Below are 27,765 nucleotides of genomic sequence, written 5' to 3' on the forward strand. Positions count from 1 at the left end.
TACATCTGAAAATATTAAAAACGGTATATCTGCTCAATAACGTATACACTACTTGTCACTAGACAATTCTGCCATCATACCCCTCAAAGCTATTACGTGACAAAACTAAAACCTGATAAAACTAAAACCTGGCAAGGCTAAAAACCCGACAAAGCGGCGGATGTTTGAACTCTAGCAGATAAAATATCAATATATATCGGTGAGGATGGAGGTTTATCAGTTCTACATTCAAAATGTCTGCACGATCATAATATTTTATTGTAACAACACATGTTATTGTTGTTTACCTGTCCACGCCATCATCCAATAAGCATGTAATTTAGCACGGATAAGTAATGACATGTATAAGACGATAAACATTGACCAATGACAAATAAATTATGTCTTTAACGCATAAGCATGGCAAGATATAAATATCTTAACGCGTGCATGGGGAAGTTCACACTTCGTGGTGACAATATCACAAAGTATAAAACCATAAATGTGCTTATTTATTGATGATTCTAGGTTCGTCAGTAATTATCTATTGTGTGTCGATACGACAGAAAAGCTCCATCAGAACGCTATGCATTGTCGTATAGCATACAAGAAGTGCCATGCTATTTAATAGTAAATCTTACCACGTAAATGCAACAGCAGTCAAGTCGGCGATGGACAGTGTTTGCGATACTGGTGTATTCCAAAACTACTACCTCTTTCTACATATACTGTACACAAATCTAAGACACATACATTGACTTTGACGTTTAGTACCTATTTTTATTTTGTGATATTAGCATTGTTTTTATCATTAAATTATTGTTGATCTAAAACAAAACTACGATATCAATTTTCCATCAAATTAATATTATCTACTACACAATTCAATATGAATATTATGTATTCGTTGAATACGTTTTTTACATTTCGATATACACAGTTCCCTTATCCCTTATACCGAGCACGGGAGACAAAAAAAAACTCAATAATGTAAATGAAAAGAGCGATTGCTGTCAGATAGTTGGACATCTCCCAAAATATGTCTAGTAAATGTCTCTCACAATCATCAATGTGTTTCCGAACGAGTCAATTGGGTGGCTTGTTGTTGCCATATCGCTCTCCGAGTATGAGCTCATTACACTTAGGACCAGAAAACCAATTCGCGCAATAAACTTCAAATTACAAAATAATTGATTTCCCGGAATTAAAACAGTTGTGAAATAAATCATGGTCGGCAAATAGGATAGCTTCGTCTCTCTAGTGTGTTTGTTACATTATTCATCGCCGTGTTTTATGTGATACAATGATGATATTTCATTATCTGACAGGGCGCGTCTCACCCTACTTTGCTTGTATATCCTACTTCATTATCTCAAGGGGGGCACGTTACTCCGCAATGCCTATATTTACACTCTATATTTGTCGATTACAGGGTACGTTTCAACCATTATATAACTGGAAACCTCTCACAGTTTAATCACGCATCTTTGCATTAATCTCCTAACAGTATGTCATTCACTCGTTTTTATTAATGCATTCTCACTATTTCTTCACATGACGCCTCTCACACATTTACACTCGGATATACTCACTCATTTCTTCACATGACGCCTCTCACACATTTACACTGGTATATTCTCACTCATTTCTTCACATGACGCCTCTCACATATTTTCACTCGTATATACTCAATTATTTCTTCACATGACGCCTCTCACATATGTTCACTCGTATATACTCAACAGTTTCTTCACATGCCGCCTCTCACACATTTACATTCGTATATCCTCATCTCACAGCAAAGCGCGTCAAAAATTGTATACGCACTCATAATTATGTGATTTCCATTCGCACGTCTATAACATGTCTTACATATATTTTTATTTCAACATATAAATAAAATGTGAATGAACTAGTCGGAGTGAGCAAAGTCCTAGGAAGATAGCATCTAAACGTTCTACGGACTAAGTGGGTTCTGACTTTATAACCTAGATTAAATGACCATTACTTACTGAGGGGTACACATCATGGATCTATTTGCATGTTTACACGACTAACAAAAGCTATGCAGTAATACATTCGTTTCAGGGTAGAATGATAATATTATTACTATGGACGGAAGGATTCGATGACTCCAATAACAGCGTTATCTCATCCGAAGTAGCGAGATTTATAAACATGGCGAACAATAAACCAGTAGACTCGCTATCGTCTGTTTATGTAATCAAGTCCCCCGTGTAATAAAATCCCTCTCAATTAAACAGAAGAATTCTGAGGAACATTGATCATACGACAGAGGGCGTCATGGTAGACCCTATAACATAGCTATGATAGTTACAGATGAGTTTGAGTTCAATGTGTAAGTAAAATAAATAATTTTCTCATACATCTTTTCTTCAAACTTGAAATTACAACATTCTAGTGTTACATGACCGTTCCACCGATTAGTTTGTGTTTCACATGTAATGACACGAATTAGCTTCACGTCCCCAAACCAATTCGCGTGAACTGAATACAATCACATGACGGTGAAGTTTCCGGATTTAGACCGGCTCCGATTCCATCGATTACTTAAAAACTTCCGGTCTCAGTCTATTCGGCACACACATGGACCACGGAATCGCTATTTTGTACACACTTATAACAATGACACTATCTCTTTATTATATTTTTAGCACCAAGGAACAAAAGATGAAACGATGGCATGGATCTCGGGAGGAATCTCCAACAGCGCTATCTTGCATATAGACCCATTCAATGATGACCCAATCATTCACAATCCCGTAATCACAAATACATTGCCCTTCTACATCAGAAGTTATTCATTGAAATATGTATTGATTGACAAACAATCCAGGAAAACTGCCGAGAGTGCTGTTAGTTTGAATAAATATTAATCGGAAGATGTATATCCTATTGTACGATATTCACTTCGTCACGCCACCTCCATGTGTTGTAATTATCGTATGCATCCCAAATACATTTGATTATTTGAGTTGAGGCCTTATAATACACTGCTTCTGTCTGATTCCATATATTGACACAAGGATGATAATACTTTAACCAGCAAGTTATGTTTTGTTCCCAAATCCCTACACTGCCACGCTTCGCAAGCACTAAGTGAATAGCCAACGCCATCAAAGCTGTGATGACACAGATAACCATTGTCTCTTTTGTAACGCGCGCGTGCGTATGACGTCACTGCACACCGTGCGAACGATTTTTAAATGGATCAGCAAACATTTACGTAATTTAAATAAACACAAGGGGATACAAACTGGAATAGTGGTATACACAGGTTACTAATGGAGTATCACTGACATCATATCACTAATATAATGGACTATATAGGATATGATTTAATGACGTACGATTAACAATTTCACTATATAAACCAAATAACAACCGCCTCTTTGGCGTCTTTCTACTAACAGCTAAAAAAAAAACAGAAAAAAAACATAGTTTGTATAGAAGGTTTCGTAGGGATTGTGGGTGTCTGCCTTTGAGCTAGGTGGTTGGTTTGATCAAAAAGGGAGATAGTGAGGTGAACAGTTTGGATGATGGTTGTATAGGGACTTTTCTTGCTAGTGTGTCTTTGGTAGTTAATGAGCTGAGTCACCTGACGAATGATACAATTGGAATACTATTGAGATTTGGTTTATGCATTGGATTTGATGGACACCTCTCACATAAATGTACCAACCTCCCTGAAACAAAATGTGTTATTAGATCATGTTTTATAAGCTTTGACTTTATAAAAAAAATGTCTTATCATCACTATACAAAATAATTATATATCTATCGGCACAGTCCAGTTAGGCGTAAACTTGTAAAACGTCATTGTACACAATAAATCCTTCCCCATCAAAATAACTTTTTATTATAAACCCAATGACGTAACCTATAGGAAGGATGGGCCTTCTGGGTAAACTGAGACAAAGTAGCGTCTAAAACGGCACTGAAAACATACATCTATTATATCAGTCTGTCTCGCTAGTTTCAGCGAGTCTGCATAGCACGGCATGATGGTAACGTTTATCTAGTAATAAAACTGTAGATAAAATAGAAATAGAGCAAACTCTATTTTATATTATTCAGCTGTCATGGAAAGCAAAATACGGCTCTGGACAAAACAACGTATGCGTCTACGATAACATGACCAGTATATATGTAATAAAACCACTTTTGGTGATGAAACCGGTTTATTACAGGAGTAGTTTGCGGCTTTGACCCGAATTTTTATGGTTTGTCCTCCTATAAACAGTACATATTCATGAGGGATTCTTCTCGGTTTTCGGTTGCAGGGATTTGCGTTACATTCGATCGGTTCCATGTCGTTTTACAATGTACTGACGGGATTGTCATTTTCAGCAGTGTCCCTTTCTTGTCATAACACATTACTAAATTTGTTATTTCTTCACGTTTTATCTTCACAGAAATACGACCGATACAAGGAACCTTGCCAATACCCAATAAGATCTTCCCCTCGCAATCGATACCTGCGCTTCTACATTTGTGTCTTCTTCCTCGATATCCTTATATATTCATTCATATTTCACGCCTTCATATATATATTCACACATTCCTCATATCTGATCCCTTTCTTTCCCCGTGTGACTTCCCTTTTATCTTGTTATTTTTCCCTCTTCCCCTCACCATTCGTTTCTGCCACCCCTTTTCTGCTCTATACTTTGTTATCCTTTCATTTATTGTCTTATTGTCGGCTTAATCTTTCTTTCTATTCTTCATATTCACTCGTTCAAACCTACACACCTCTCTTGTTCACATCTACCTATCTTTTCTTCATCACTTTAACTCCTCACAGTTTTTCTCCTCGTACCTTCTTTCAATTTTCTTTATCCATTCCTGTTTTCATGTCCCTCCTTTGTCAACTTTTTATCCTATTTATATTTTCCCTTACTCCGCTATGACTTCATCAAATCCTTTTTCGCCAGTCTACCTTTCATGGCTGTCTTTGCTGTCTCTTCCTTGGCCAATATTATTCCGGTCAGCATAAACCAATGTATTACCTTAAGGACCAATTCATGTTACGCGCTACTTAAACTCGATATAGAACTCCCTCGCACACGTGGCTAAGTCAATTTGTACAATCTAGATTTATTAACGAAAATGTTATTTTAACTCGAAAGTAATAAATGCAATTGGTTATGTCCGAAAAGCGACGTACCAGGATTAAGAGAGGCGCGCCTGTTTTGTCTTTATTTAATGTTGAAGGGTAATCAGGCGCGGAGGGGTGCCCGAGAAGGACAGTCTCTGACGGGCCGACATAGCGCTATCCTGCACAACAAGGTTATCCAATTTGGCTGAAGAAGCATGGACTGCCACATCTATTGCGGCAAACAAAATTATCGGGTGATTTTGTTGGGGATAATACTATTTGTATCGATTCTTCGGCGCTCCATTCTGAAACCCACATGGCACATTCGAACGCGCAACACTGAAGCAATGCGCTTTCGAACGGCAGCTGGAATTCTTGTGAAAAGCCGCAATTTGGTTATGTCTCAAATTGTGTGTCTATCTTTTTACTCTGATAATGTAATCAAGAATTATATTTTTGCAACAAGTTCTGGAATATGCCATGATTGTTTTGTTACGATTGAACATTTGTGCGCGTAACCAAAAATAGAAAATAGCTGTAGTCTGGGTTGGCCTGTTCTGACCACGCTAACAACGGCAGTAACCGGAGGGTAGAACGGGGATCGACTGGACTAGTGACAAATGTACATTCTCAGCGGAACAAGTCGAGTAAGCTGCTAGTCTATTAACACTACAGTTCCATGTGATAATTGAATTCCTGATTACATACATATATTCTTATTCTGTTTTCAAGAAATGTATCAGGCGTGTGAGGACTACAGTCATGTCGTGATCTTCAGCCGTTACGAGTGGGCGTACTGATAGCGTTTGCTCTCCCCCAGGGTAGGGAGTACCAAAATATATTATTGCTTGACGAATACTTCTCCAATTTTATTGTTTGCTGATGTTTCCAGAAATAAGTACTCATAATGTAACCTGCCTTGGTTGCCGATATACATAAACTCATTAAATATGTATGCATACGGTAAAAAACTGATAAAAGCAAGACAGGCACATAAGTAGCTACATACAATCCTATACCATTCAACATCTGTAACCCTTACATAAACTCGTCATACTATACCAAAACACACCGGAAGGCTGTAACATTTAAACACAGTGTCAGAAGGTCAACATACCGAAACAGTATGCTACATTAAAACTACACCATGACCAAGAACGGAAGAAGGCCAGACAGCTAAATTCTTCTAAATCCGCAACCAATACATCGGGATAGTCCTGCAAATTTCGATTAATTTAGGTTCCGATGATACGGTATAAGCACACCTCAACCGGAAGACGTGTTTGGTGTGTATTAGCACGTCTTTGGAGACTTTGATACAACAAACTTTGATGAGCAAAGGCGTAAATTGTAATGAAACAGAGCAAGACTGTCACGCTCACTAATGGTCTGAATTTCACATCTGAAACACATAACGGTTTTATGTAACATCAGATCTTTGCCATACTTTTTCGATCTGTGATGTAATGAACCACTAAATTTAGCTGTCTTTTAAGTAATGTGCTCTACCCGAGAAGTTATCGATACACGTAATGCGCGTGTCTTTGTGATTGCCGCCGGGGATAAAGAATGTGCGTGCAGGCATCTTACGAGGCGTTACATCAAAGGAAATGACAAGGCAACCTATCAATACATAACCCGGACACCGCATTTCTCATTACCCACAAGATCCGATCCAACGACCAGGTTAAAATAAATAATATCATAAAAGGACAAAAACGAATGGAGGATAGTCGATAACAAAGGGAAACTATATTAATATAGCATGTGCAGGTATGAAGGGATTGTAACAGCACCTGTTAAAGACACGTGGGCAGTCATAATGCGAAAATCGATCAGGTTGCATCGAATGTAGTACATTAACGACTGCAGAAAAAACGATAAATATATTATTTGAGGAATTTTCTCTGTGGTTAATGTTGGAGACACAATGACATATATAAAGGATGACCATTGATGAGGAATATGTTACTAGCCAAAGGTTATGACTTGGTTTTATCTGACGGGTAGGAGACACTAGCAGGCTGACAATTTTAGAAGATGAGAACTAAGCAGGATGACAGTAGTAAGACAACGATGACGATGAAGTCAAATACGCGGAAAACGAAAAGGAATTACTATAGAGAGGTATATACTGTTGGTATGTGATATACTTTATCAAATGATTGACAAACAACGACGATGACGATTACCAAGGTCTCATAATTTGTCCTGTGGATCCCGTTAGTAATCATTCTGGTTATTTTACGATCCGTCTGACAAAATTAACCGGAAGCAAAAGTCGCGTGCAGTTGCGTGGTACATCCAACGACCATATCCTGTCCGGAAATTGCTTTCAACGATGCTCACTAAGACATAAATACGATTTTTTCCCGAATCATGAAATGTCTACCTATATTACCACTAATATAAAGGGATACCGTATATGACTTCCTGTGGAACGCTTAGGAAGGATCGGGCTAGCTTGTATTTCCAGTGACATATATTAATAATGTTTTGATAGGTAAAGCACCCCGTCTGAACTCTGTTTACTGTAATGTCTGATCTTCCTAGAGCGCAACACAAACTCCATACCTCTGGTTTCGTGTCAACACGGCATGGCTAATTAATGAGCGCCACTATGGTCAGAGGATTGACGGCCGGTCGATAATGATGCAGCTTCGTTATGAGCAACTTAATTTCGAGACTCAACAATGTATTTCTATGGTGTTAGGTTGGTGGAAATGTGTACCAGTATGTATATAAAGGTTTTCATCGTGTCAGATGGTCATTTTCTTGACATAAACGCAATAATATGACTATCTCAGATCTACTCACACGCCTATGTGACTACACCCCGGACACTGTAGAAAGCTTCATATACACTGTTTTATAAGCCAAGTGCTCTTTCTAATTTAAAACTTCCGGGTTATTATGTATTTTAGCCTTGACTGAAATAACTTAAAATAATACTAAAGTTATATGCTAAGAAACAAGCACAAATTACTGTTGTCAAAAAGTATTGCGTTAAAAATGGTACCAGAACAATTATACTGATGATGACATGTTATCTCACCAGATTATGTATAATATTCATTCAGGCTTGCAATATATGTCATGAATATTGCTCAACATTAACAATATTTGTGCTACCACGATATGTAATGAGCACGACAAAGGCAAAATATACACGTACTGTCTTACAGGGGCAAAACTATCCATCAAAAAATCACAGCCCATAGGAAAAAGGGGAAGAATACGACAGCCGAGTGTCACTGCTAATTGTATTCTTCTATTGGTATGTCCTTGATACTGTCCTCATGTGACCCTGGCTTTGGCGAGGACGTTAATCCGGGTATATACAAAGGAAACCAATAACGGTATTGCGTTGTTCAGTTTTATTGAGAGTAACATTTTTACAGCACCTGTTTATAATACCATTTTTTATTACATTTTTACCAGTGAAATATCAAAAATTATTCATTCTATAAAAGTTTGACCAATCAAATTAATGATTAGAAAATACCAAAATAATTGACCAATCAGAAAGCCCGACATATATGTCAGCACCTGGACATGGGGAACTATATTTTTTAGGGAACTGTAGGCCTAGTTAGCATACGGGGTTGGTTTTTCGTTGATAAAAATGTAATAAACAGAATATCTAACAGTGTCTTCAGTAATACCAAATATATTTCACTCGTGTGGCTAATATTTTGATATTTTTCACGAGTGCGCAGCACGAGTGAAAAATATCAAAATATTAGCCCCACTCGTGAAATATATTTGGTATTACTTAAGACACTGTTAGATATCCTCTATGTATTTGATGATTATTTGTCTTTTATTGTTTCGACAACGAGGGAGTGGAAATAACTGACGTTTAAATCAGAATTGTAAATAAAAGAAAGTTAATGGGTTTTGTATATGAAGCACGGTTAGGCGACCTTACTTGATAATCATATCATTTTTAATTAATCCATCACCTTCCTATACATTTCTCCTCTATTCTATATCAGCCTTAAGGAACAGATACACATTACATATAACATTATATCATATATATTATATTTATAGCAACAAGCTTTAAATATATGTATTGATAAAGGAGCAGATTGCCTCGAAAATTCGATAATTTACTTGTCTGTACTGTCGTTATTACCACTTGACTTAATGTGGTATGATAGGATATATTGATGAAACGACGAAATATAAAGTTTATTTAGATAAAGAAATACACGTCGGTCCACATTCTTAAGCTGTGATTTTATGTTATTATGTTACATGAAATGCGTTAAAACATTATGTTCATTTAAAGAACATATCTTGTAACTATTTATTTATTCAATAATTTCGTACTTTAGATCAAAAAGTGAATTATTTCCATACCATCAAATAACAGTGTTATCCATTCGAGATTGTATTTTGTTGGGACATGTTGGCGATGAAAGGAGTCTTGAGAATTTCAGTGGTATGCTGTGACCAGTGGAAGAAAACCAAACTCGTAAAATAACGGATTGTATTTATTTTATCAGCTTCATCGATCCTGATAGTCCATGGGTTCAGAGAAAGATTCATTTATCAAACTCAGTATACATTCTGCTTGACTCCAACGAATATTGTCTCCTTCCATTGCTTGTAATCTGTCTGAGTTTCCTGCATTCCTTTTGAAACCAAACGCCCTTTTTACGTTGACTTTAGACGTACTAATGAAAAAGTTATTATAAATTCCTCTCTGGCTGACGCAACTTTTAAATATCCGATAACAGGGCGGATTTAATTTGGTGCCAAGTGATTAAGTACACACTAGAAATAAAACCGTACACGTGGATGCCGATTCCGGACTGTAATCCACGAATAAATCAGCATCATTGGGAAGTCTGCGTGATCGAGAGCGCTTTTATGGCAATGTGATAGAAACCTTTGCCAACAAAAGCAGATTTAGTTCGACGTTGGTACTTCATTAAGTGTAAACACCATTTGTTGGAATTTCGATTTGACGAGATTAAATTTTCACGATCCATTGTCCCTTGTCTATTTCTTTACGTGGAAATTCGAACAAGATCAAGTGTTTACCTGTAATGATCGTTTTTTGCCTAGTTCAAGTCGAGTTGTAGGATTCGCTGTCGATTCTTGAATTTGATTAAAAGGATACAAAGTACATCTTTATTATTTTATTCGATCTTCTTTAATCTTTTTCATCGTGGTAGGATGGATTGTTTCAAGTGGACTGTGGGAGGGAGATGAACAAATTGTTATTGGTATACGTCTGGTTAAACCAGTAGTTTTATCTGTAAGAGAAGGACACAAATAAGGATTTCGCCGGGAAGACCATTTGCGATGTGATAAAATGCTATAACATGTGTGATATCAGTCATTCACCTATGCATTAAAAACAATATTTCTCAGCGAAATTGTTACCTTCATAATGTTGATACTAATTTAAATGAACCCAAATAGATACAATATATGACGTCAATGCTGATAAGGATATTATATAAAAGGATCAAACACATCTTTATAGAAGAAGTTGATATTGTAGCATTGTTATTGGTGATACTTGATCTACCAGATATCAGTATACAGTGTAGGAGTTACAATGCTATCATGTATTAGAATGTCTATCACAGCAAAATGGTTCAAAGGTCTGATACCTCTTTATGATGGAACGAACGAAGCAGACAAACTCTGTCGGAATACGCAGCCTGACAGCCTTAGCAGTTCGAGATGTCAGAACTGAGAGTTAAATGACATGTTGTCATAGCAAGAGATAAAAATCAAATTTGCCAGTCATTGCGCTGTATCGAGAACCCATTAAAGATTTATATCCATAACGATTTGTCTAAAAGCTTCGGTGGGTGATAGAGACCGCCAAGCTAACAACATTGCTATGGTCTGAATGGATACAACGCGCGTACCTTTTCCCATCAACATGTCGACATTAACCTCACTGTTCCCAGGCAACAGAAAATATCCCCTTTTTAACCGATATTTCATTTCAGAAATTCAGAAAGTATGGTATTAACCCAGAACACCATAACCAGAAGCAAATATAGGAAGAAGATTAGAAAAATATTTTCTTAGTCGTAGTGTTTCCTTTCTTGGTGGTTTTAGCCTAATTGCCGTAAAAGCATTTTTGTGACAGAAATGATAGTAGTATATAATGAGATATAGCCACTGGTTATTACGGTACGGTATAACCTTATTACTGATTACATTTTATAGACACCTAAATTATTTTTCACTTTTCACACAGGAAACACTGCTACAAGTGTCCATTACTGAGTTGTCTCCAACAAGTGTCCATCACTGAGTTGTCTCCTAGGAGTGTCCATTACGGGCGAGTCAGCACCACATTTAGGCGGTAGAACTGCTTGGGGCGGCACTGAGAAACCTTTAAATCTCAATGGATGTGATGACACTTATTCATCAGTGACCAAAAGTCACCAGGAAACATTAGGGACGTGCTGACATATCCAACTGACCGACATTAGTGTAGAGATGGCTTTTAAGGAATGCTTTCTCATGTTTACGTAGTCAGAGTGTTTTGGTAATGTTGTTTATAATGACAAAATTAGCATATATCAATTAAGGTTATGAATTGCGATGTCTAAAATTACTTCCGATACACACAATCTAGATGATATAAAATGCAGAGCTGCGCCATCGTCCTTAGAAACCAAATTGATACTGCAAAATACACAATCTGATGATTGAAGAAGAAGAAGAAGAAGAAGAAGAAGAAGAAGAAGAAGAAGAAGAAGAATTATTTGGTTCAGGACTGCATCCAACAATGTACAACCAAACTGATCAGGTTGATCAAGGTGTGTGTTGGAGTTCAAACATCTGCAGTGCAGATATGTTTGATGCTTTCCTAAAGCTCCTGATAAGTCATATGTTTATGTTTCCCACTTGGTCATGCTGAATGAATGAATGCATGAATTAATTAGAAAATAATAATTATAAGAAAGAAAAAAAAATAAATAAAAGATAAAACTTTAGCTTGATGACATTGACACAGAGTCTGATATAGTCGGTAAAACACATATAGTTTGCTCACAAATATCAGCTTTTATCTAACTATTACAAACATGTCCAGTACACTGGAACAGACACCGGAATAGAAGAATAAAATCAACAATAACCGGACATGAGCATCTGTCATACCTTTGACTAATTGGTCATTTGCATCTTCACCAAATGGGGCTAATTGATACTTCGCTTGTGTTAATTAACACTGTTCCTGCTGTCAATTCTAGTATTGAATAATTTGAGCGGAAGCAAACACTTTACACTAAACGTGACAAATTTGAGGATGGAATGAAAACATCCTAAGTAATAACAGTGTTTTCTTAATTGGGAAATCAAAATATAGATATCGAAGATAAAGTCGAACAGAGCCTACATTATAGCATTTGTGTTGTGAAAACGACATTTCAAATCAATCTGTGCAATGTCAATTTTGCATCAAAGAAACAACAGAAATCCAGTAAAATGCGTGCATTTATGAAAATCACACAGAAATTCAACTTGAGAATAACGTTAATGCTCAAAAGCAATAACAAATGTTGATGAAAATGAATCGGTTATCAAAACCAGAAGTGCAATGATAGCCATGACTTGAGACCAGTCTAAATCCAGATTACACAATGGGTATCTCCATCACAGCGGCAGTATGTTCATGCTAATGACAGTTGACAATTGTATGTTTCATCGCCAGTCCTATTTAACGCACGTTTATGACTTGGTATGTATAAGGCTGTATCGTCCGAGTAAGGGTAAATACAACACAAAAATGAAATCTAAAAAGGCGTAGGAAGTATTTTTTTTAATAAGGACAGGAAACAAGCTTAAAGATGCTTTTAAACTAACTATGTCAATCAGTCATCCGTATTTTCGGTGTGCTTCTTTGTTAGTGGGTTGATCAATCCCGAAATGCACTAAGACGTGGTTTCAAAATTAACATTTCAATTCGACTTGATTTGCCTATTTGTAATTACTGTATCACAAGTATGTTGATGGTTATAAACTCAAACAAACATACTCAAGTACCGTGCTAATCAATCTAAGATCTTATTACGATGCATACACAGTATACAGAGGCAAACAAGTGTGCATGGCCAATATTGCCAGTCTCTAATGACTGAACAATGATTAAACAGGTCTGAAGTGTCAACAAGTAGGACATTATCACGATGTCATAATCCCGATCACACGACACACACTACCAATGAACAGAACCCATATTTATATTCATATAGAAAGCATAAAAGAAACATCCCTAAGTGATTCAAATACAAAAATAGCCCATGGTCGTCAACCTTTTAGTGTTTACATATCCTGACAGAATCCCGTACCTCACAGGATAGAGGTCAGAGGTCGTACCCGTCTGACGATAATTCAATTCCGCCAATGAGATACTTGGGAATCTCAAGGGACCTGACCGCGCTTGAATTGTCAAACCTCGTCCACATCCATTTGACATAATCAAGACTAATGGTGCGAGTAAGGTGCATTGCTGTTAAGGGCGTAAATTATGGATGATTGCGTTCGAGGTAAGAGGAAACGTTTCAGATATTTCATTATGTGGAGGGGCCCTGTCACCAACAACATTCATTAGAGATCATGATATACCCAAGCCAAGGTTACTCTACTTTGCTCCTATAGAGGACATTTGCTTCGACAAAAAATCACAGGGAAACTTCGACGGTTGTATTCTTCTGTTTCTCGGTACACTTTTATGTGTGGCGCATTTCACCAATGCCTAAATAGGGGACATCGGGAAATCTATCGCAGGATATGAATCATGACGGTCTACTCTGTGATACATTAAGCTATTGAGGAAATCTACCATAGGAATGTAAGTAATGGTAAATGGCAGTATATAGAGGACATCTACCTTGTGATAGGAAACAAAGCGACTAAAACCAATAAAAAAGAAATTCACCTGCTCTCGAGGCGACAACCACGAATGCATTATCCCTGTTAAGGTAGATAGGGTGCAGTGTGAGGAAATTTCCTCTAACTCACCCCTCTATAAAGTTATCCAAACCCTGATTACAATCAATAAGAATTAACAGTGCTTTTTATAGAATAATTTACATTTCCTTAAGTAAATGTTCTAACTATATTTTAAAGCAGCTTATCATTTGAGAGCCACAACAGATATCCGCAGTGACGTCAGAGATATAAATATATACAGATGGCACTTTGTATTGTTTTCAGGAATCTTCGTCCTGGTCTTGGATCCTGATCGGCTTTGTAGCGTCCGTGTAACAGCTTAGCCATCCCGATTGTTGAATTTGTCATAATTTGTCGCGTAAGCCCCAGGTCGACACAGTAGACCTAGAACGGCCCTCGTAATTTAGATAGCTGAATGAGTCGAGTTGGATTGGCACGGCAATTAATCCGAATAATTCGTCCAATCAATCTTGCTGTTTGCGACTAGACCTGCAGCATGTGTTTCTTGCTTCGTAGCAACGTATCACGTACACGCGCTTCCCGCCAAAACAAGGAGAATTCTCCCGCCGAAATCGGATATAAACATACCAAAACAGATATATCCTGGTTTTATTTTATAGCACCGTAATTGATTTGCTGAATTCAGTGATTCTTAACGGTTCCATCGAATAGTTTTATTAATTGCATACGAGGCTATGATTATCGGAATAAAATGACACCTTCAATACAGATCATGCATATTGAATATCTTCAAAATGACCTGGATATGAATTGATAGTGCTATCAGGTGTGTAATCAGTGCGTTCTATATGCGTAGAATTGTCTAAATGGTTGTGGTGTTAATGGTGTTGACTGGCTGACAAGATTCAACGTTACTACGAGCTGCATAAGTGCGCGTGGGACATGATGTAAAGAGTGACCGTACTAAATGTGTGATCATGTGACCGTACCAAATGTGTGATCATGTGACCGTACCAAATGTGTGATCATGTGACCGTACCAAATGTGTGATCATGTGACCGTACCAAATGTGTGATCATAGCCTGGAAGAGGGATGTGTCCTAATGATAGCTTCGCTATACAACTGTCTGAAGTTACCTATGTACACTAAGGTTAAACGTGCACTGGGGTTATTCTTTTCTTCGCTATACAACTGTCTGAAGTTACCTATGTACACTAAGGTTAAACGTGCACTGGGGTTATTCTTTTCTTCGCTATACAACTGTCTGAAGTTACCTATGTACACCAAGGTTAAACGTGCACTGGGGTTATTCTTTTCTTCGCTATACAACTGTCTGAAGTTACCCTTTCCTTTGCGATACATACATGTATGTACAGCAAGGTTAACCGTGCGCTGGCGTTATTATGTTCTTCGATGTTCGTCTTTAAGTTGAGATTTATCTTTGCTTTAAAACTTAACACTGATGTCATCTTGTGTTCTCTGTACAATTGTACACTAATGTTATTCTTGTGTTCGCTGTACAATTATACACCAATGTTATTCTTGTGATCGATGTTCAATTGTATACTGATGTTATTCTTGTGATCGTTGTACAATTATACACTAATGTTATTCTTGTGATCGTTGTACAATTGTACACTAATGTTATTCTTGTGATCGTTGTACAATTGTACACTAATGTTATTCTTGTGATCGTTGTACAATTGTACACTAATGTTTTTCTTGTGATCGTTGTACAATTATACGCCAATGTTATTCTTGTGATCGATGTTCAATTGTACACTGATGTTATTTTTGTGATCGTTGTACAATTATACACCAATGCTATTCTTGTGATCGATGTTCAATTGTACACTAATGCTATTCTTGTGATCGTTGTTCAATTATACACCAATGTTATTCTTGTGATCGTTGTACAATTATACACCAATGTTATTCTTCTGATCGTTGTACAATTGTACACTATAATTATTCGCCCCGTTGCTTTTCGTTATACAATTGTATATTAAGATTATCTATTTCTCTATGCCACTGTAAAACACATACATTGTATATCGAATGAGATGAGACGCGTTTATCAATTATAGAATTACTACGAGATTATTTTGTATTCGTTTTAGTGATAATAGGGGTGTCCCTACCATATACATACACGTATCATTATCACTGCATCAGCGTCAATCAATTACATTTTTATTTAAAAATCGATACCGAAACTTGCAACTCCAAACCGATACAAACTGGTTGTTCAGTTGGAGTTTCATTTATAAGCAACAAAAAGTGAATAGTATATGCCTTAGTTACGTATTTATTAAGGGCATCTTAACAGCAAATCCAGACAAAACATCGATATTTTACAAACCTATTAATTCCTACTATGGTGCAATTTAACAGAACTAACTTGATTAACTTTTAATATGTATCATGGCAAACCGTGGGACTTGCTGCTGACATATTATTTGGTAAGCTGTTTGTAAATTTTAACAAAACATACGAAAAATGCATGTTTCAGGGGGACATAATTAGCTCATTTGTATCGCATATATTGCACATATTAGGAGCATCTGAAAAAGGACACAAACTACCCAGTTTAACAATTTGTCTTTAAAAGTATAACATTGGAACAATTTTATTGATTGAAATGCCTCATTTTATGCCATACTTGTTTGATATTTTTCACAGTCGCCATTTGCATTTCAAGTTAAAAAAGTGTTTATACGTACATTAAGTCGAATCCGATCAAACAAATGCTCCAGCCCTGTGCTATAGACACTTGTGAGCATAACAGCTTGGCTATTTTTCAGGTTTGGTTATATGTGTGACTTAGAATTATTCCATGCTACATCTTACCACAAAGTAACTCTACAGTAGAAACTGATAGCATTTACAGCAAATTATTGGTGATTGTAAGAAGCTACATGTCCAAACAGACATTTTGGTAAATTACATGACTATTTTTGTGAATTTTTTATACATTTATTCGTGCTTGAAATTCAATATTATTTCAAATTAAAAGTTAACAGGGATAAAAACATTGAGTTTGACAACCATTGTTTTCTGAATATTGCAGGATATTTTCATTAAAATTTCAAATTGATGCGTCAGTAATGCGTTCCAAAGTGCAGCCAAATGAGACATTGACTTAAAACAAGGTTCAGCTATCCATAGTCATCCCGTTCATCCTTGAATAATTAATGCAACAATATTTTAATGCAGCCGTTGTTTATGTATTTCAGTCAAACATAACAATATTGCTACAAAGTTGATGTCAAATAAGTCTTCGTCATTTTGAATATCAACTATACCGCTCAGACATACTAGTGTGTATCTGTCGGCATCCTTGAGCGCGTTTGTCTGTAGAGACATTCAGCCTAATGATCACATGATTTCATTACCTGCAAGTATAATTAGACATTTCAAGACGAAACTTTACCAAACAGTGGATGATATGGAAGTTATGGCCGCCATAAGACACGTCTGTCGTAATTTTATATGTAAATTCAAACAGTACAATGTAGAATCCTTCTTCTTGTTTTCTGTGTGGCATCGGTAATTACCCTCTCCTTCCGGTATTAAATTACCCTCGTCTAAACAGGGCCATTTGCTCTATTTAATTACTATTTTATAGCCCCAGTATATAACATCCCTAGCCCCAACCACGATGAGATAAACCACAACATGCATGTTTTATTCATGGCATTTCCCAACAGCTCGTAGCCGAGGGGTTCCCAAACCAACACAGTCGACACGTCCTCAAACATTTGCAACGTGTAAGAATTTTGAGGCGAGAACATATCCTTCATCACAAATATTGGCTTGACCTTCCACGATCTTAGAAGGTGTAAATTCACTAACTATAGTAATGCTGTAATTTGAGGGAGAAGCTTTATTCCGTATTATTTCTATTTTAATATTCAATAACAGGGCGATAAAGTGCTCTAGGGACTTTCTCATCGATCACTGACAACTTCTGCAATTCACTTTGAATTTATATACTGCCTATACCAGTTAGGCAAACCCGGGGAGACCCATCGAGAAGCCAAACGTTTCTGTGAGGAGCGATTGGTCGGTTGGTCTCTCCTAGCGCCCCCTGGGAGAGGTAGTAAAGACTAAATATTTGGCTTTCATATCCGATCGATTTTACATATTAAGTATAGATGTTTTACTTCGTAATAACAATAGGATTCCCACGAATGCACCGACCAAATGATTAGCTGGGTTTTCAATTCAGCACACAAGAGATAACCAAGGGTTGGAGCAACAACTTTCTCACCCAATCGATCTGGCGAATGTGCTGGAAGGAAATTTGTCTCAAAGGACTACAACATTATTAAATTCTACCGAGATAAGAACACTGCCACAACAAGGTGCAGTCCTCTGAAAACACAGAGGTTTTAATTTTATTGCAAACTATGCCATATAAGTCCCCTGATACTACTTGTTTAAGACTGATCATGCGCGGATACTTGCTCACGCAAAAGGAAGTTAGCACCATAGACATCATCCGTCTCCCACAGTGTTGGTACCGATGTCTCATGTCTACAATCATGTTTTGTTATTTCAGGAATGTGTAATCCATGCTAAAACAACCTTTAAATTTTATTTGATAGAACAGATTTAGACTTTGTCGTCCAATTGTCTATCGAATTTGCATTTTAAATCTTTAATAGAAGAAGATGATACGATACGAGCACGTGAGCTTTATATCGTCTGCAGTTTTGCGCGCTTAGGGACAGGAAGTATGAAAACATCCCAGTGGTCAATGCCGACACAAGTTTGAAATTAATGACGATCGGCCTCTAGGGTAGGATACGGACACTTTTATATAGCTATCTGATCTGTGATCTTTAATTGTAGTGCCTTATCTTAATCGGACCATAGTTAGACAATTCTGAATGCAGTATAAACTAATCTATACTGTAAAACCTATATACAAGATGTACGTGTACTCCATGTGGATTTTCTGTGTAAAAACAACTTGAATCGAAGCAACGTAATGTTTTATTCATCTTTGTTTAAATGTAATCATGACAGGTTTGTAAAGAAATATACGCGAGCTTTCATAGTAATCACAGAAAGCTGGACTTCGTTATCAGTAATATCCTAATGTGCAATGGATGCCCATTTCTCTCACCAGTATCAGAATCCTATACATGGTATTTTTTCTGTGGCCGACTCGGGAAGACACTTATATGTGTTGTCTATAGATTGACCTGATTACATCACTCCAACGATTTGAGGACAATGATTAGAAATGTAGATAAATATATCATCACAAAATTCTAAAACGCATGGGAAAAAATCAAATAACGAGAAAGAATACCAGAGACGTGGAGTCGCCAGATGATACAGTGTGTGTTTAAATTGTAAGATAGGTATTTGCAAAGAATGACTACAAAATATAGCAAATGGATAATAAAAGATTAAAAGTATATTGATATTTTAAAGCATGCAGTGTCTACAAGGCTCCAGCAACAGTGTGTTGTTTGTTGTTGTAGTTTTACAAATATTATTCAATATAGGAGTTTTTTCTCATTTTGACGAGTTGAGTTCTAAGCTTATTTTGGCAAGCTGAATTCCCAGCTTATTTCGCAATCCACGGAATACAATTTGATTTTTTTGTGCTAATTTGGATCAATTCACAAATAAAATCTTATTTATATATACATATGTATTAATGAAAAATAAATTAGTACTTTATAAATCTTACCTATGTGTTTAAGTCAGACTATTAAAGGTTGCTGGACCGATTACTAGGTAAAACTACCAATAAGTCAGAAGAAATAAAAAAGAACGTGCGACCTAACCTTTTCATTTCTTCTGTCTGGCTGCAATGCAGAATAACAAGTGTATGACTTCGTGATGTCAGTGAAATTCAGTAACGAAAAAAGCGAAGAACATTTAAAATGTTATCAAGCAATCGGATATTCTTTAGTACTTGGTAGAAAATTGAATGTGTTCTAAATCAAGAAATTCTTTTTTATATAAACTGAGGGAAACGAGGGCAAGATCATTTTCTGATTGGTAGTTAGTATATTGCAGATTATAAAGGTCAGACACAGTATGAATGTGACTTTATGTTTAGTGAGATATTCGGCTGCTGTTCTTGATTAAATATGCTTATTTTACAGGTATGTATATACAAATGTATAGAGTATCATTGATAGAAATGTATTTTCTCTGACCAATCTTCACAATATACCGAAAATTTGTTTTAGATACGGTTACAAACTCAAAAAGAGCAGGTGACTCACACCATAAATGATATAAACAGAAACTGTATGGTGAAATTCATGATAGTGCATAACCTACCTCCTCACACTCGCCATTTTATATAAAAATCCTACGAAAATAAGTCTATCACCGATCACTTCTTAGATATTCTTGACAGCTAAACAGAATTTTCTGAAAATTGGAAAAATGAAAGTGTAATCATTACAAACATTTATATTCTGACAATGACCATGCTACAGGTATAGCAATACATTATACTACAGGTACATGTATAACAATGTATTAGCAACACGAACATACTACAGGTATAAAAATGTATTACCAACTCGGACATACTCAGGTATAACAATGTATTACCAACTTGGACATACTATAGGTATAACAATGTATTGCCAACTCGGACAAAATACAAGTATAACAATGTATAACCAACTCGGACATACTACAGGTATAAAAATGTATTACCAACTTGGACATACTATAGGTATAACAATGTATTGCCAACTCGGACAAAATACAAGTATAACAATGTATAACCAACTCGGACATACTACAGGTATAACAATGTATTGCCAACTCGGACATATTACAGGTATAACAATGTATTGCCAACTCGTACATACTACAGACTAACACTATATTGTCAACTCGTAATTACTACAGGTATAACAATGTATTGCCAACTCAGACATACAAGTATAACAATGTATAACCAACTCGGACATACTAAAGGTATAACAATGTATTGCCAGCTCGGACAAAATACAAGTATAACAATGTATTGCCAACTCGGACATACTACCAGTTATAACAATGTTTTACCAACACATGCATATTTTGAACAATATGAAATTTCCTCAAGTCATTTCGCTGCGGTTAAAAGATCATGAAAAAACTACAACATAATACGTCACAATAACACTTGTAGTTTTGCTGGACTGGATTGACTTTTCTGTTGTTATGGAGCAGCTCTTGAACAAGATTTCCGACAATTTCACATGATAACAGAAATGAAACTGCTAATGGATTCCAGTGCCATCAACTTATTTCTTACTGTTGCAAAAATTAATCTTAAACTGACGTTTTAGGGAGCGTTTTCAATTAAAGATATTCTCAAATTTTCCATACGCCAAAAGATGAAAACATCTACAAGGACACAAAAATGTATGTTATACGTTTAACCTCGTCACAAAGGCAGTCAACCTTTAGCGTGACAACGCCCACGCTTTAACATCCATAGTGCATTTTACCTGTAGTTACACGTGGATGTTAATTACTACATGTTAGGTAGACAGATACACTGCTAAATAATCCTCTACTCTAATTCGGATTAACATCGGTAACAGATGAGATAATCGGATGTTGGACGGATCGTGTGCTGTTAAATTATTATAATACTCCGTATTCAATTAAAAAGTTAGAGTTTAATCAGATGGCTTAGTCTATTTTTAGAATGAAATGGCTGCTTATCATAGTATCACAACAAAACAATGTCGAATGATTAGAGGGTGTTGTCTAGAGATATTCCAGGCTCCAGTCCCAACACACACCCTAGGGAAATATCTACGTGGAGCGCTCCTCGTTTACCGGCCTTTGCTATACCTTAGCGTGATTGGTTCCAGCTTAGAAATAACATTTACAGACAGAATCAATTGTACGCTTTTCATCTTTAATCTCTAGCTAAAGTTTGCCATCTTTGTCTAGTAAGCCGACAAGCTCAATGTTAGAATGTTGAAGACTGAACTTCTTCTTGTCTTGGGGATTTTCTTTGAAATCAATCACAGAAATTACTTAGTGTCGGCGGGAACCTGACGCGAGCTGGCCGCGACTCTCTTGAGAGACATGGCTGACGACAGCGTGTAATAACAGCATTGTGTTTTAGACAAGGTTTACGTTCCTTCCAGAGCCTTATTACCACTTGTTAATCACGAACCCATCCGCACCTGAGACACACAATCAAGTCCCTGTCCTATGGGGGATTACTACCAAACAACGCGCTATCGATTTCACCTGAAATAATGATACTCGAAAAGTGACATTGGCAAGCCCAAATGTAGATGAAAGCCTGTTATTGATTGGTTGATTTCAACCATTATTATTGAAACAATTGTCTTTCTCCCAAGAGACCCTGTTTTTGTATGGTTGAATACGACCACATAGCGCCAATTGTTGTCAACGCCTTCGATTTCCCATCTATCCAAACAAGCCAACTGTTTCGAATTCACTTTTGGTAAATATTGCCTGATTGATATCAATTTTTGCTTTTATGCCTACTTGAAGAGCTTTTGGACAATATGACTAAATCATGTCGTTAGTTGGGTTTGTATAGACAATGTGTAACTAAAGCCTCCCTCGTCTATGTCAATATTTGATAATTGTGTTATACCTGTTTAATCGATAACATGAATCTGTTTTGTTTTCATAAACTATAGTCCTGAGCACGTGCCGATATTGATGAATGATTCCACATACCCATACAACGTACTCTGTTACAATGAACATGTATCAGATGTGATATGTACGTATTGGTGACGCGTTCCACTTTGTAGAATATTATCAGAGTCTATTATGTAAACCAGTATTCTCCAATCGCTTCAGATGGTTATGATTCGATACTTGTTTAACATAACGTTAAATTACACCAGTTGAGCATGGAGGGGTAGAGTGATGTTAATTAATTGATTTGAAAAGAAAGAAATCCAGCAAAATGTTTAACTATCTAAATAAAGTTATATATGTAAACAACTTATAATATTATAGGTGTTACCGTTTGGAATTTACCCAGTCAATAAATGCAATTCCTGTGCGCATCAGTATGTTTTATATACAATGCATTACTTCTAATGACGAACTAGGAAATGTTTTACGACTGTTAATGATAAATATGTATCAAAATACGTTACTGTGTAGTGGATAATTGTCAGCCCTACTACTGATATAATGTACTGTTGACTGACTAGATGCGGGTATGTAAACTAGAATTACAATTTTACAAGCAAAAGTGGAAAATTAGCCTACCCCTCCAAGTCTCCAATGTCATCTTAACCTGCTGAAATTGCTTGAGGGTCATGTTACACATACATATCAAAGTTTATTAAAATCGGGCAATACTTAAGTTCGTGAACAATGAGAGGCATAGAAATGGGGGCAATCTGTTGAAATATGAAATCGAAGTTACACCAATTATACACTGTGGCAGACATATACAAACTAGACAGTATAGTTAGTGTTACATCCAGAGTTCGATGGGAATCGCCCTGATAATTTCTGAGATTAGACATGGAACAAAACGGATGAACAATTATCATCATAATACAACAAGCACAATACGTCTCCCCGACTACGTATGGGATAGGAAGGAAAGTAGTCACACCTTCTTCAATTTAACTTTGATTTCTAATTTCAGATCGACAATGTATCAAGAGTGTCATAACGAGATGAAATAGAAGATTACTATTTTGATTTCCCCGGAGTGAAAATATACTGCTGTTGTTTGCCCAATATAACATATTCCCTGCTAAATATATGTTCATCTCAATGTAATAAATGTTTCTGTTCACCACTGTGACCTAGTGTGTGTGTTCACCACTGTGTGACCTAGTGTGTGTGTTCACCACTGTGTGACCTAATGTGTCTGTTCACCACTGTGTGACCTAGTGTATCTGTTCACCACTGTGTGACCTATTGTGTCTGTTCACCACTTTGTGACCTAGTGTATCTGTTCACCATTGTGTGACCTAGTGTGTCTGTTCGCCACTGTGTGACCTAGTGTGTCTGTTCACCACTATGTGACCTAGTGTGTCTGTTCACCACTGTGTGACCTAGTGTGTGTGTTCACCACTGTGTGACATAATGTGTATGATTACCAGTGTGTGACCTAGTGTGTATGTTCATCACTGTGTGACCTAGTGTGACTGTTCACCACTATGTGACGTAGTGTGTCTGTCACCACTGTGTGACCTAGTGTGTCTGTTCAACACTGTGTGACCTAGTGTGTGTGTTAAACACTGTGTGACCTAGTGTGTGTGTTCACCACTGCGTGACCTTGTGTGTCTGTTCACCATTGTGTGACATAGTGTGTCTGTTCAACAATGTGTGACCTAGTGTGTGTGTTCATCACTATATGACCTTGTGTGCCTGTTCACCACTGTGTGACTTAGTGTGTCTGTTTACCACTGTGTGACTTAGTGGGTCTGTCCATCACTGTGTGACCTAGTGTGTCTGTTCACCACTGTGTGACCTATTGTGTCTGTTTACCACTGTGTGACCTAGTGTGTGTGTTCACCACTGTGTGACCTAGTGTGTGTGTTCAACACTGTGTGACCTAGTGTGTGTGTTCACCACTGTGTGACCTAGTGTGTCTGTTCACCACTGTGTGACCTAGTGTGTGTGTTCACCACTGTGTGACCTAGTGTGTATGTTCACCACTGTGTGACCTAGTGTGTCTGTTCACCACTGTGTGACCTAGTGTGTCTGTTCACCACTGTGTGACCTAGTGTGTCTGTTCACCTCTGTGTGACGTAGTGTGTCTGTCACAACTGTGTGACCTTGTGTGTCTGTTCGCCACTGTGTGACCTAGTGTGTCTGTTTACCACTGTGTGACCTAATGTATCTGTTTACCACTGTGTGACCTAGTGTGTCTGTTCACCACTGTGTGACCTAGTGTGTGTGTTCACCACTGTGTGACCTAGTGTGTCTGTTCACCACTGTGACCTAGTGTGTGTGTTCACCACTGTGTGACCTAGTGTGTGTGTTCACCACTGTGACCTAGTGTGTGTGTTCACCACTGTGTGACCTAGTGTCTGTTCACCACTGTGACCTAGTGTGTGTGTTCACCACTGTGTGACCTAGTGTGTGTGTTCACCACTGTGTGACCTAGTGTGTCTGTTCACCACTGTGACCTAGTGTGTGTGTTCACCACTGTGTGACCTAGTGTGTCTGTTCACCACTGTGACCTAGTGTGTGTGTTCACCACTGTGTGACCTAGTGTGTCTGTTCACCACTGTGACCTAGTGTGTGTGTTCACCACTGTATGACCTAGTGTGTGTGTTCACCACTGTGTGACCTAATGTGTCTGTTCACCTCTGTTTGACCTAGTGTGTCTGTTCACCACTGTGACCTAGTGTGTGTGTTCACCACTGTGTGACCTAGTGTGTCTGTTCACCACTGTGACCTAGTGTGTGTGTTCACCACTGTATGACCTAGTGTGTGTGTTCACCACTGTATGACCTAATGTGTCTGTTCACCACTGTGTGACCTAATGTGGGTGTTCACCATTGTGTGACCTAATGTGGGTGTTCACCATTGTGTGACCTAGTGTGTCTTTTCACCACTGTGTGACCTAGTATGTCTGTTCACCACTGTGTGACCTAGTGTGTCTGTTCACCACTGTGTGACCTAATGTGGGTGTTCACCATTGTGTGACCTAGTGTGTCTGTTCACCACTGTGTGACCTAATGTGGGTGTTCACCATTGTGTGACCTAGTGTGTCTTTTCACCACTGTGTGACCTAGTATGTCTGTTCACCACTGTGTGACCTAGTGTGTCTGTTCACCACTGTGTGACCTAGTGTGTCTGTTCACCACTGTGTGACTTAGTGTGTCTGTTCACCACTGTGTGACATAATGTGTCTGTCACCACTGTGTGACCTAGTGTGTCTGTTCACCACTGTGTGACCTAGTGTGTCTGTTCACCACTGTGTGACCTAGTGTGTCTGTTCACCACTGTGTGACCTAGTGTGTGTGTTCACCACTGTGTGACCTAATGTGTCTGTTCACCACTATGTGACCTAGTGTGTCTGTTCACCACTGTGTGACCTAGTGTGTGTGTTCACCACTGTGTGACCTAGTGTGTCTGTTCACCACTGTGTGACATAATGTGTCTGTCACCACTGTGTGACCTAGTGTGTCTGTTCAACACTGTGTGACCTAGTGTGTGTGTTCACCACTGTGTGACGTAGTGTGTCTGTCACCATTGTGTGACCTAGTGTGTGTGTTCACCACTGTGTGACCTAGTGTGTGTGTTCACCACTGTGTGACCTAGTGTGTGTGTTCACCACTGTGTGACCTAGTGTGTGTGTTCACCACTGTGCGACCTAGTGTGTCTGTTCACCACTATGTGACCTAATGTGTCTGTTCACCACTGTGTGACCTAGTGTGTCTGTTCACCACTGTGTGACCTAATGTGTCTGTTCACCACTGTGTGACCTAGTGTGTATGTTTACCACTGTCTGACCTAGTGTGTCTGTTCACCACTGTGTGACCTAGTGTGTCTGTTCACCACTGTGTGACTTAGTGTATCTGTTCACCACTGTGTGACCTAGTGTATCTGTTCACCACTGTGTGACCTAGTGTGTATGTTCACCACTGTGTGACCTAGTGTGTCTGTTCACCACTGTGTGACCTAGTGTGTCTGTTTACCACTGTGTGACCTAGTGTGTCTGTTCACCACTGTGACCTAGTGTGTGTGTTCACCACTGTATGACCTAGTGTGTGTGTTCACCACTGTGTGACCTAATGTGTCTGTTCACCTCTGTGTGACCTAGTGTGTCTGTTCACCACTGTGACCTAGTGTGTGTGTTCACCACTGTGTGACCTAGTGTGTCTGTTCACCACTGTGCGACCTAGTGTGTGTGTTCACCACTGTATGACCTAGTGTGTGTGTTCACCACTGTATGACCTAAGGTGTCTGTTCACCACTGTGTGACCTAATGTGGGTGTTCACCATTGTGTGACCTAATGTGGGTGTTCACCATTGTGTGACCTAGTGTGTCTTTTCACCACTGTGTGACCTAGTATGTCTGTTCACCACTGTGTGACCTAGTGTGTCTGTTCACCACTGTGTGACCTAATGTGGGTGTTCACCATTGTGTGACCTAGTGTGTCTGTTCACCACTGTGTGACCTAATGTGGGTGTTCACCATTGTGTGACCTAGTGTGTCTTTTCACCACTGTGTGACCTAGTATGTCTGTTCACCACTGTGTGACCTAGTGTGTCTGTTCACCACTGTGTGACCTAGTGTGTGTGTTCACCACTGTGTGACCTAGTGTGTATGTTCACCACTGTGTGACCTAGTGTGTCTGTTCACCACTGTGTGACCTAGTGTGTCTGTCACAACTGTGTGACCTTGTGTGTCTGTTCGCCACTGTGTGACCTAGTGTGTCTGTTTACCACTGTGTGACCTAATGTATCTGTTTACCACTGTGTGACCTAGTGTGTGTGTTCACCATTGTGTGACCTAGTGTGTCTTTTCACCACTGTGTGACCTAGTATGTCTGTTCACCACTGTGTGACCTAGTGTGTCTGTTCACCACTGTGTGACCTAGTGTGTGTGTTCACCACTGTGTGACCTAATGTGTCTGTTTACCATTGTGTGACCTAATGTGTCTGTTCACCACTATGTGACCTAGTGTGTCTGTTCACCACTGTGTGACCTAGTGTGTGTGTTCACCACTGTGTGACCTAGTGTGTCTGTTCACCACTGTGTGACATAATGTGTCTGTCACCACTGTGTGACCTAGTGTGTCTGTTC

General features: G+C 38.1%; 1 protein-coding gene across 4 annotated transcripts in view; it reads right to left on the minus strand.

The window, feature by feature from the left end:
• The window catches only part of LOC117335809 (vesicular glutamate transporter 2-like), a 103,346-nt gene that overhangs the window by 68,614 nt on the left and 6,967 nt on the right, over positions 1-27,765 (minus strand). Inside the window, exons 2-3 of one of the 4 annotated variants that reach the window (XM_033896009.1) lie at positions 20,313-20,405; positions 19,808-19,828 (exon numbers count right to left, since the gene is read on the minus strand). The exons of 2 other annotated variants lie outside the window; for them this stretch is intronic. In XM_033896009.1, the coding sequence (XP_033751900.1) occupies positions 19,808-19,828; positions 20,313-20,329 (38 nt within the window). In that variant the 5' untranslated portion in view covers positions 20,330-20,405. The remainder of the gene's footprint in view (positions 1-19,807; positions 19,829-20,312; positions 20,406-27,765) is intronic. One more of the 4 variants, XM_033896010.1, reaches the window with a different exon arrangement.

Source organism: Pecten maximus, chromosome 10, assembly GCF_902652985.1.
Source record: "Pecten maximus chromosome 10, xPecMax1.1, whole genome shotgun sequence".
Taxonomy (NCBI): domain Eukaryota; kingdom Metazoa; phylum Mollusca; class Bivalvia; order Pectinida; family Pectinidae; genus Pecten; species Pecten maximus.